Consider the following 12248-nt stretch of genomic DNA (forward strand, 5'->3'; position numbering starts at 1 on the left):
GCCACCAAAAACTCACCATTATCGATCGTCTCCGACCGCATCACCAGCTCGCTCTCCGTCAGCGAGGACGTCAGCTTCCGGTCGCTCTTCGGCGTCGAGCTGTTGCTCGGGCCCGTCTCCCCGAACTGCTCGATCCCGTTGATGCTGTCGATCGTGCAGTTCAGCACCTCCTCCGCAAAGTTGTCGGAAAAGTTCATGCGCGGCAGGGCGGTGGCGGTAACGCGCGCATCCGGCACATCCGCCGACAGCATCGTCCGGCTGCCGCCATCGATGCTGCTCAGGTTCGTGTCGACCGTGACGGTGCTTTCGTCCAGCTCGGACTCGCCCACCGGTGGACGGGGCGGTGCCTTGCCCTTGCGCTTGCCATCGTCCAGCGTGCCGCCGGTCGACTTCCGATTGTCCCGTGCCGCGTTGGCCGCCTGCATCATGAAGCTGGGCATCTCCTGCGGTATGCCGGCCGCATCCCGCCGTATCCCGCTCGAGGTGAGACTGTTCTGGCGCTGGAACTCACCACCGTCGCCCTCCGGCTGGCCCGTCATCATCACCACCACGTCCGGCTTGTTGCCACCGTGGTGGTCGCCGGCCGCCTTCGTACGCTTCTTTACCACCGGCGGCGGAGACGGCGGCTGCATCTCGCCCTCCACCTCCTTCCTGCTGTCCTCCGACTCTTTCTTCTCGATGTTGCTGTTGTTTTCGTTGTCCGCCTGCATCTTGGTGGGGCTTTTGCTGCCGAACAGCTTATCGTTCACGGAGGGAGGAAACACACGGATGCCAAACTTGTGGCCCGTCTTCTTGCCACCACCACCTACTAGCTCGTCACCCTTGCCGCTCGAACCCTTCCGCTCCACGTCCGCCGGCTGCTTGGTTTGGAACTTTTCCTCAATCATTTCGCGCATCTGCTGCTTGAAGGAGTGCTTCTTCGGCTCCCGCTCGTTCTCCTTGTGCACGGTGGCGAGGGGCTGATTGTTGGTGGGGCTGCCCGCCCGGATGTCCATCTTGAGCGGAGACGCATCTTCGCTCGGGAACAGCTTCTTGCGGGAGTTGCGCTCAATCTGTGGAGTGTGAGAGAAAGTGTGTAAACAAACATTGGTGTGCTGCGGGTTGCATAGCTTTAGGCGGGTTTCTGTGCGCTGCCGCAGCGCTGCTTACCGTGTTCAGGTCCGACTGACTGCTCGAACGGTACAGTGGATGCGTGAGGCTCTGGTGGTGGCCCGGCTTCGGGCTCTGGGTTTGCGGCAGGATCGGCTTCGTGCCGCTCACCAGCTCCAGCTGCACGTTGTAGGGCGAGGCGTAGCTGAGGATGGTCATTGCGTCCTCCTGCACGATGTGGCGGAAATCTATCGTGATGCTCGTTATTCTGTCACCTAATATGGAATGGGGTAAAAAACGAATTAATTTATAGCGCCAAATAAGGTCATATGCAATCAGAGGCGAAGGTTTCAAACCTAAAAATGCATTTTAATCTTTTTTTCCTTTTTCTAAATTAAATCGCTCATTGCACCCCACAACTGACGGTTAGGTTTAAACAGCTTTCCTCACAACAAGTTGCTGCAAGCAGTTGCCCTACAATTCCACCTCCCAAAAATCTAATCTCTTCTAGTCAGCGTGTCAAGTCCCACAGTTCATTTATGCGTTTTTTTACTGCTGCTGCTGCTTCGTTATTAGTTTACTTCGAACTAATGTTGCGCAAAACCCTGGTTAGTCGTGCAACCGACTCGCACGCACAACATACACACACAGCATCGCCAGCGGTTCGAAGGTCACCAGTCAATGAGGTTTTGAGCCAAAACCGGCAAACCCCAAAATCCACCGGCTTCAGCCACACTGCGGGCAACAGGCACAGGGTAAGAATTTTTCCCAAACCGCTTCGGTGGAAGAGGGAGAGTCCGACCGACCGACCGACCGACCGACTCTTAGCAGTTTAGACCGGTTTCGTAACACCGAAATGACCACTTTAACGATCGAATTAACCGATCTCGCCGGCCGGGAAGGGCAAAATTGGATTAGCAGCGATTGAATTGAACCGTGCAATGCACTTGCCGGGGTTTTTTTCGGTGGAACGAAATGAATGCCACCGACCGGCTGGCAGGGCCAACCAAGCGCAATTAGTTACGGGTGGATATTTTAGATAAACAAAATTGTGGGACAGGGACAGACCACAAAACAGCTGGATTTTGGACCCAATAGTCGTTCGCTTTAATTGCAGCGTTTGAAAGTGTATTTAAAACGAGTGATATGAGAGGACTTAGTTGCATTATATCATTCACAAAAACAGGAACAGGTTAATTCAAATCACTATCCACCACACTCAAACACACTAATGGAGCTGTTTGTCAGCTGTGTTGTAAACCTCTTGCATAAGTCCCCCGCTGTAAGATCACATTTTTGCCCACTTAAAGCACCCCAAAAAGCCAGCGAGGGAAACAATCTCAGGGTTTAGATTACCCACGCACGACGAGGCACCACCTCTTCCATGACGTCAACACCACCGCCGTCCTAAGGGTTGTTTTGGGACCAAAGGGAAGATAACGCGTGTTACCAAACCGTAGAACTAATATTGTCCGACGACGACGACGACGACGACGGAGGGGGAGTTAACATTCCATCTCGTGCGCGCGGTTTTGTTGTCTTTTACCGTGTCGAACGCGCGCATATCGCATTTCGCGCAACGGCCCTCAAAACGTGACAAACTACGGCGTTAGAGTGTCCCGAGTAGATTGGGAAAATATTTGTAGAATTTTGTTGCTTGCTTTTTGCGCTTGTTGCGACCCTTTTATCGGGTTTATCTGTTTGTTGTTGAAACTACGCTTATGAATGAAGCTTGAGGGCTGCAAAAAAGGGCACACGAATGCTGCACTCATCTCAATTCTTCGTGAGGCTGCAATTGCTGATGTCACTGGTTGCGTGTGATGCTGTCCCTACCTGTGCTTACGATGCCAGCAGCCGGTCCCTGGGGCATCACTTTCTTCACGAAGATGCCTTCCTTCAGCCCGCCGTACACCTCGACACCGAGCCCGGTAAAGTCGGAACCGCGCAGCGACACGAGACGTGGTGCCGTCACCTGTGGAAGCATGCAGAAAAGAAGAAGAAGAAGAAACAAAAAGGCGGTTAGAGAAAAATAATTCGCTTTGGCAATTGGAATGTTTTCCCCACACTCACATTCACGTAGCTGTCGTCGACGGTTTTGCGCTTTTCGATCGTGTTCTGCTTCGAGGACCAGCTCGGATCGAGCGGGGACGACGAGGAGCCGGTTTTGACGCCGGACGGCGGGATACCGTTGCCGGTGGTGGTAGCGGTGCCACTGCTGCCGTTCGTCTGCTGCTCCGTCCGGAAGGCGGGATTGTCGAACGCGTATTCACCCTTCGCCACTGCCTCCGGGTCATCCGCTACGAGTTTGGCATCTGGAGAGAAGGAAAGGGGAGGTCAGGTTCGGGTCTTAGTGTTGCTGCAAAGGGAAATATCGCACGCTAATCTAATTAACACCCATTAGCGGGAAACGATAAACGATTCGGCGTATTTTGCGCCTCTCCGGTTAAGCTTTTTTCCTCCCCCCCCTGAGGCTGCCTCTTGTTCTCTTTCGATTGCATAGATGCAGGCGGCAAGGCGAGGCAAGGGCTACTAAGCAAAGCGACAGAAGAAAAACAAAATCCTTTCCAAATTGTTTCGCAATTATCTCATGGCAGGGAAGGAACGGATTCGAGAGCAGGTGGGGAGAAAGAGCGTGAACCGTTCGGGAGCGCTGGTGGCAGTCGCTTGCGGGCCATGCTTATGAAAGGGGCATTTTCACACCATCTTAAATACTGAACGTTTGGCACGTTATTTCATAATATCGATTGTAATTAAAAGCAATTGTTTCACTGGCCGCACGGACGGGAACGAGAGATTAGAAGAGCTTACACAGTGCCTGTAAGCGGATTTAAGGGTCTCGCGCAAATGTATCAATTACCACTCCGCCCGGCTTAGCATTCGGTTAATTTGATTTTAAATTTCCTATCCAACCGCGCGAGATTTTATTGAAGTACCAATCGGGCAGACATCTCGCGCGAAGTACCGAAACATGTGTGCGTGCTCTGGTTCGAAAGCATCAACAACAAAAAAATCACACAGCAAGCTTAGCCAGATTAGTGTCGATCGATAGTCTATAGTGGCTGGGGCGACCGGTGTGCTGTCCTGGGAGATTCGCAGATTCGTCGTCTGTTGCCTGTCGGAGTGACACATTCCCTTTGACACATAAGCCGCCACCGGGCGCGCTTCGATTGTAATGATGGTTTAAGGCGGGGTGGGGAGGGCAGGGTGAAACCCTTTCACTTTGGGGCACGATTCGAATGTGGTGCCGGTGCGGGTCGGCCCATATGGTTGACCGCCGTTTGGCATGTGATTTCTTTTCTGTTTGTTCATGTTACTTCCTTTAAGAGTGTTCAACTATCAACTACTGTAAGTCGTGTGTTGTCTAGAAGCGCAACAAATTGACCCTTTTTTGTTTTTACTGGCCATTTGCTGTTAAGAATACTGATTTAATTTGTGTGAATAAATGTCTTGGGCTTTGTTATTGAAAGTAATGAATGATGTTATGTGTTTGTTTTTGTTTAAGACCAGTTTTAAGAACAAGCGAACCACTATGGACAGCAGAAGGAACGGGCAAAATTATCAAAATATGAGATTTTGCCACCTATTTTAGCTTCTGTCATAGGGGAAAGCGGAGCAAAATGGCACTGTTAAGGTGTTTGCTCGGTATCTTATTGGGTAAGCCTGATACTTTGACAGCAATTGATGCTTTAACGTCTTATTCGCGAAACAAATCTAGTAGTACACGTATTAACAACAAATATAAATGTATAAAATAAAATTAAAAAAAATCAGAATTCCATCACACACCAACACAAAGGGGCAAAATGGACCACAACATTGGGCTTTGGTTTATGCTCTGCCATCTAGGTAGAATTGTAAGGGAAGAGATTTAAGTTTTGTATTAAAGTGTTTTGATAATGATTTAGTCAAATTCTGGAATATTTCAATAACTCATGTGTTGTCAGTTCTTCTTCTTCTTCTTCTTCTTTTCCTTCTTCTATTTGGCGTAACGTTCTAGGCGGACATGCTGGCTTATACACAGACTTTCGAGGCTTAATTCATTACCACGCAGCCGGATAGTCAATCCTTGGTACGGGGGGACGGTCCATTCTAGGCTTGAACCCATGACGGGTATGTTATTCAGTCGTTCGAGTTGACGACTGTACTATTGGACCGCCCTGTTGTCGGTTATGTTTCAGTGATACCGATGGAGTAGACACACAGCATAGTTTTATTCATGCAAAACACATATATTGCAGCGACCTTTGCCTACACCTCAGCCTCATCATTTTGCTCCTGCCCAAAACATACCGACCATTAGGCCCTAAGCTGGAACGACCATTTTGACCCAAGTGCGGCATTTTACAAACTTTAACTTTAAAAACTTTACATAATGGTAAAATAGTTACTTTTTTCTCGTAAACCATTGATGATTGTTTGATTGTTAAGGCCGGTGTACATTGTCCGTACTCGCTAGTGTAATTTCATTTTTCACTAGCGCAGCTGGCGGATGCTGACTATTTATATGTTGTTATTGTTATTTAAAAAAAATATTTTTCAATGTTTTTTACTTAAGCTGCACTAGAAAAGCTGTGTAATTAAGCGATAAATATGTTGTGCAAGTATTTCAGCCATTTTCGCATCAAAATACAGCAAAAAAAAAACTTCTTGAAATTGAGATCCAGCACGACCATTCCCTCGATGACCAAAAATGTTTCCACCAGCCACCGCCAGATGCGCTAGTGAAAATCGAAATTACACTAACGAGTACGGACAATGTACCCCGGCCTTTAGAACATAACATCGTTTTGACTAATTACTTTATTTCTTAATTAATTAATTAATTTATTTATACATCTTAGGCAAGGATATATTCATAGGATATATCTATATAGGATATATCTATCATCTAAGATTGTAGTTGATGTGATTCAATCATCGGGAGTCATTTTAAATTTATTAAAATTTGCCAATAATGAAGGTGGCCATTTCGGCTCATATAACCATTTTGCCACGCTTTCCCCTATATCCAAAACATATAGCAGCTACAAAATAATGCTCCAGTAGCTATGACAACAAATGTTTTGTAATAAATTAATGATATTTGTAGCGAAGAAATTGTTCCTCTTTCGTGTATGCATTTAAAATATGAGTTTTTGTGAAAGTTTTCGTGTTGCAATGAGCACAGCTTCAGTGGATATGATACACATGGTCACATAAATATTTGCTGTGAATAATGTTTAATTCCTATTTTAAGCCATTTTTACTATTTTTTGTATAAATAATAAAATGTAAGTAATTATTAGTTAGAATAGTCCCACGGATGGCCACAGCTTCGATTACATGATTTACTTGATTTACAAGCAAAACCAACACAGCAAAACCAGCCAAATGTTTTAAATGCGCGTGCTTAACATGTGTGTCTTGGGAGACACCGGCTTGTGTCCGTTGTTTTGTGTTTACAGCTCCCTACAGCGTTTATGAGCCTAGCCAGTAAGTAAATAAACAAATAAACAGCCCTGTAAAGCTTTGCAAAACATTTATTTCCCTGTTTTTTACGCACTTTGTACCGAGCAGGGAGGGAAGAAGCCTCACGCTCTCAAGTTCATTGCCCAATGTGGCGACCGTTGGGGCGGGGAGGGCGCGCACCGAAATGGATGGTCAAGTTCAAGTAAGGCTGTGCATAAACGAAAGCTTTCCACATGTCTCTCCTCCCTACACACTATGTTTTTTTTTGTTCGAGTCTTTCCACCATGCGTTTCCCCGTTCGCTTCTGCTCCGTAACGAAAATTGCGCATCGAACCCGGTTTGGCGTCCTCGGGGACGGGGGTTTGGGCAACGGTTGGATTGATTTACGGCTCCCGTTGCCAATGCAGAAGCTTGTCAGCTCCATGTGTAGGGCAGCAAGACACAACCGATTGCGTTGTGTTGCTAACTGTAGTTGGCAAACATAAAGGCCTGACGACATAAATAAATTCTTGGAAAACAGGGAAGGAAAAACTCCACCACCAAGAGCACCACCAAATCAACTTGGCTTGACTTAAAAATTGAGAAATCACTTTTGAAAGGGCCCTGCTTCCCCATTCTACCACTCGCTTCACTTCAAGGGGTGGAAATTGGTAATTAGGACGCACAGTGTCGCAAAAACAAAACAACACAGGTACACATGGGCACCCTGGCGAGCCGAGATGATAACAATAATAATGGAAGTTTGGAGCCAAATTATGCCGTTGGTCGTGTCGTCCCCGTGCGTGTGCAGCTGATTGCAGTGCAGAAGCAGAGGGTCCACACACCCCAAGGTCCAGCCAAACCGGTTCCGGGGGTTGCTGTTGCGACTGCTGCTGCTGCTGCTGCTGCCAACCAATCCATCTATACAGAGGACCGCCTAACCCCCATTGATCATCGGATCGGATGGGAATTGGATTGGAAGGGAGAGAGAAAAGAAGGGAGGATAGTAATGCCAGTACGACCGGTTCCGTTGCTTGGACCATTGTTTTATGCTTCCTGTAGCAGCAGCAGCAGCGGGACGGTGGATGGTGGATGCTGCGTTGATTGCAGCAAGTGAATCGGGTGGCGATATCGTACTGACCCATTTTCTTGCCTTTCCTTGTGTCTCATTACATTGCGCTTTTTTTTGCTGTATGATGATCCTTCCTTGGAGTGAGGATCGATCAATTGTCGGAGCAACAAAAAAAGGAATCGTACACTTGCATAGATTTTGGATGTTTTGATGTGGAAATAATTCCACAAACCGTTCAACTGAAATGGCATACGTCCAAGAGAGCAATGAGCCCGATATAAGCCCTGGAACGGTAGCTAAAAATGCAGAACTCATCTCCTGCTGTGCGGTGCGGGAAACGGCATTTCACATTGCGTGCGGTGAGCCCATCTTGCGTCGTTAAAAAATTGGCAAACAAAAATTAATCCTCACTGGATGCAAAAAAAAAAAAAACACAGGGGGAACAAGGCAACGACCGTTCCGTGGCAGGTTGACACACACACACACAGGACGATAAGTGTGGAAAGCACATCAACCCCGTGGAAGACAACAACCACCAGGGAACAAACCCTACAGTTGAAAAGCATAATGAATTTAAAGAGCGCAAGAGGAAGGGACTTGCCACACAAAAAAGAAAAGCCCCTCCATACACACACACACACGAAATAAGAAAGGCATACAATTTTAACCTGACAATGGCGTAATAAACAACAAGTTGTTCCATCCCCCCAAGGGGTTTTGGACAACAAAAAAAAAAACGCCAATAACAATGAGAAGAAAATTATACCGAATCGAATACACGCCAGGAACGCGGCGATCGGAGGGCTTTTTTTGTTGTGTGCCTTGAATATTCAGGTTCTTTCGCACCGATGGGATGCTGCTGCGCTTGGGTGGACAGCAAAGGATGCTGCTGCTGCTGCCGTCACACGCCGTGCGCGTGAGGACAGAATTCTTCTTCGCGGGCGCACCACCAACGCCAACGGGCCAGCCGGGCGATATTTCGTTCCATCGGCGGGGTAAAATATTAAAATGCAAACACACACACACACAAGGTCTGCATTGAGTCAATCAACAGGATTCCAACAGGTTTTCAACATCCTGCCACCGGCGTACAAATAATCTCCCCGTCCCCCTCCATCATCGAGAATCCTTCCGACTGTCCCGGATGAGGGGGTTCGTCGCTTGCTGGAACGATCAAATCTTTTGAATTGCTTTTTCCCGTTTTTGGGTACGGCCCGTAGCGTTGAACCGAGCGCATTGTTTTGGGCTTTTGGGAATGGGAAAGGGACGGACGGGGGCGGAAAAGGTATAAATCCTGTTAGTCCTCGGAAAAAGGGAAATAAAGGAAGGAGCGAGAGAGAGGGAGCACGAAAGGAGAGGAAAACGAACGGTAAGTGCACACTGTCAGTGAAGATGTCGAAGCCGTCGGTATGGCGAACGATCGCGATCATTATCGCGACAAGGGGATGTGTGTGTGTGTGTGTGTGTGTGTGTGGGAAGCCAATAAGAAGGAGCAATCAAGGAGAAGGAGAAGAGGGAGAAGGAAAAAAAAACGTACGACCCAACTACCTTATCCGTCAGCCCGCCGTAATGTCGGGTCGAAAGTCAATCGAAGAGAACATGAAATATGACAATCGTTTACGCGTGTGAATGACAACCCCCGCGGGGGTTGTCGGGAGGGTTGGCTAGCAGGTGACCGGGGCGGGGTCGGGGCTGCATAATGTAAACATCCGACCTGTGCTGCCCCTGCGCCCTGCGGTACCCGACGGTCGATCCCGATGATGCATTTTCAAACCACGAGAGGGTTCGTCGCTTGCTGATCGGTCCCAAGTCAAACCAGTTCCCCAGAGCCGGGAGCGTACCACCGAGAGATGCAATGTTTGGAATTCAAAGTGTTTTTATTTTTTGTTATCTTTATTTCGTTGGCTGTTGGCTGCTTTTTCGTTCGGTTTCGGGTTTGGTTCTGGTTAAACCAGACGATAGGGACGGGTTTGGGTTGTTGTGAATCTACTGGATGAAGATGCAAAGACCTTCTTTCGGTACGGTTTTTTACCAGTTTAATTTAATATTTTAATTTCAACATTTTGTATCATCTCTTAATAAAACGTAGCTTGCATTGAATTGCCAAAAAACCGTAAATATGTGCATCTGCCCCTCCAATGCATCCAATTGCACGCGCAACGTGGTAAAGCATGAGCTTGATCGCAATTGCAACAATTAAAAAGGCAAACGTCTCCACACTTTCGCTCTCGTTTTACACAGAGCAGTCGTGTGAAAGTGTTTTCTTGCCCGCTTTTCGGGCGACCTCTCCCGACACACTGTCACTTTCTTCTCTGTGCCGTACTAATCAGAAAATGAAATTAAAAAAAGTAAATCGCCCGCGGAAAGATCCCAACGATGCCTGGCCGCCGCCGTGTTCCACCGGGGAGCAGATTTTACACTCATTAAGCGGCACCGGGAGGGAGCCTCCAACGGTTCGATCCATTTTGGCCGGAATAATAGGTTTTAATTTTAGTTTCACCTTGCACTACTGCTGCTGCCCTCCTGCGGCCGAGAACTGCTACTAATTGTGCGTATCTTGATCCCATAATCATGCGGAAACGCGCACCGCATGCCACAGCTGCTGCACACGAGGAGGCGCATAGAAACAAATGGGATGAAATGGGCCCAGCCTGAACCATTTCTTTCGAATGTGGTTCGGTTCAACACTTTCGATCGATTTGTATCCGAAAGCCCTTTTTATAGTAAAACAAAGGGCAAACCCCTTTATCGAAAACGTTCCCAAGTTCGTGCAGGGAAAGGAGGGAGAATCGTTGTTTCCGGCAGGAACGATACTAATTTGTATTATTAAGGCCCCTGTGTTGGGTGGAATACATACAAGGGCACTCTAAAATAAGCTCATACGGCGGGCAGAATTCAATTTATCATGGTTTCGTTCCCCGAAAGAGCCCGTAATTGCGAGCAAACTAGAAAATTGTTTAACCAGACCCCAACGAAGCCATACGAGAGTTATGTTTATGCTACAAAAACATTACGCATTACGCCTCGAGCGGTGGGAGAGACTCCATCATATCGTTGGAACAGTTATTGTCCGATCACGATCACGCTGTTTTGCTGGTGGTCGTTTGTACCCATTTATCAATTTTAACTGTGCAACTGTACTAGCGTTGAAGTCTTTTGTTAATGTCGCCCAATGCACCACCGCACGAGTGCTAACGAATGCGAATTAAACGATCTTTATGTGGATCTTTCGGGCTGTTCGCTCTCGATTTAATTTTACTGTCGGAAAGTGCGGCGTATATTTGCGTATCGCAAAATCGATCAACGACCATTTGGACGCCAATCCAATCAGGCAGCAAAACTACCGGGAAAACGGTTGCGTCCGTTCGACATTGAGAATGGGGCACGTGTGCACGTGCGTTTTTTAAAAAAAAGGTGGGTTTGGCGCTTAATGATGAACGGGCAAGAAGGCAACGGCGGCGGCGGTGGATCGACGGGCAAGAGAAAATTGCAACAGTTGAAACCGTTTGTTGCTAATTTCTCTGGCCGGTTCGGTGCCAAACGGTGCCGGTCGCTGGTTTCTGTCACGTGCGTCACGAATGCTGGAAAGTTGATGCTGTGTTTTTTTGTTCAGTGTGTGTGTGTGTTTTGTATGTGTTATGCACCGTTAGCTTTTAAACTACAAGTGCGTTGGTAGTTTTTTCTCTGCCAACGGAAACTCATTTTGTTATGTTTTTTTTTTTATTTAAACTAATAAGATTGCAGGCATTTTGCAACACAGCCTTGTTGACAGATAATTAGAGATTATCTAAGCTTTGGGACAGGTTGTCCTTTCGTTATTTGACCAACGTTCAGTTGTTTTCGTCCATCGAGCCTTAATTTTTCGCAACTGTTAACATTGAACTACCCGTCATGGGTTTATACTAATAGTGTCAGGATTTATGAATCTTTTGTTGAGTTTCATTCATATGAATATTCAGGGATGAGTGATTCAAATCTCGAATCGAATCTTCAAAGATGAATTGATTTCTAAAGATTTATGAAACTCTGAAGATTCTTGAATTTCCAAGGATTCATGAATCTCGTAAGATACATGAATCTTCCAAAATCCATGAATCTTTAGAGATATATAATTTTAAGTATATTGAATTTGCTCACTCCCATACAGTGGTCTAAGAATGCTAAGAAGTCCAAGAACTCCAAGAAGAAGAATAATAAGAAACTCAAGCTCTATGATTTTTTGGAGATTTGTGAATCCCTAGAGATTCGTAAATCTTTCGATATATATGACTCTAATAAATCTGAATCTCTGTTGGAAAGATTCTTGAATCTCATAAGACTCATGAATCTCATCATGAGTCTTATGAGATTCAAGAATCTTTCCAACAGAGATTCAGATTTATTGAATCATTTCAAAGAATCATTCAGATTCATGAACCTGAATCAGATTTACCCAACATTAGTTCATACCTCGAAAAGATCGAGCACCCTTTATCTCAAACTATCCATTTTTTTGCAAGAAGAACATTCAACAGTAATAAATGATGTGAAGTACATAAGTAGCTTAAACAATCCTAGATCGACAACGTGCGACAAAAGAAAAGATTAAAAGAAGAACTGTCAAATCAGTAAGATTAGTTAAAGGATATCTGTTAGAGTATCTGCATGATTCGAGCAGTTG

General features: G+C 46.5%; 1 protein-coding gene across 3 annotated transcripts in view; it reads right to left on the reverse strand.

The window, feature by feature from the left end:
• LOC120956347 (uncharacterized) overlaps positions 1-12248 on the reverse strand; it is a 57071-nt gene that overhangs the window by 3687 nt on the left and 41136 nt on the right. For all 3 annotated transcript variants that reach the window (XM_040377731.2, XM_040377732.2, XM_040377733.2), the window contains exons 3-6: positions 3160-3401; positions 2923-3061; positions 1150-1364; positions 17-1052 (exon numbers count right to left, since the gene is read on the reverse strand). In XM_040377731.2, coding sequence (XP_040233665.2) covers positions 17-1052; positions 1150-1364; positions 2923-3061; positions 3160-3401 — 1632 coding nt within the window. The remainder of the gene's footprint in view (positions 1-16; positions 1053-1149; positions 1365-2922; positions 3062-3159; positions 3402-12248) is intronic.

This window comes from Anopheles coluzzii, chromosome 3 (assembly GCF_943734685.1).
Source record: "Anopheles coluzzii chromosome 3, AcolN3, whole genome shotgun sequence".
Classification (NCBI taxonomy): domain Eukaryota; kingdom Metazoa; phylum Arthropoda; class Insecta; order Diptera; family Culicidae; genus Anopheles; species Anopheles coluzzii.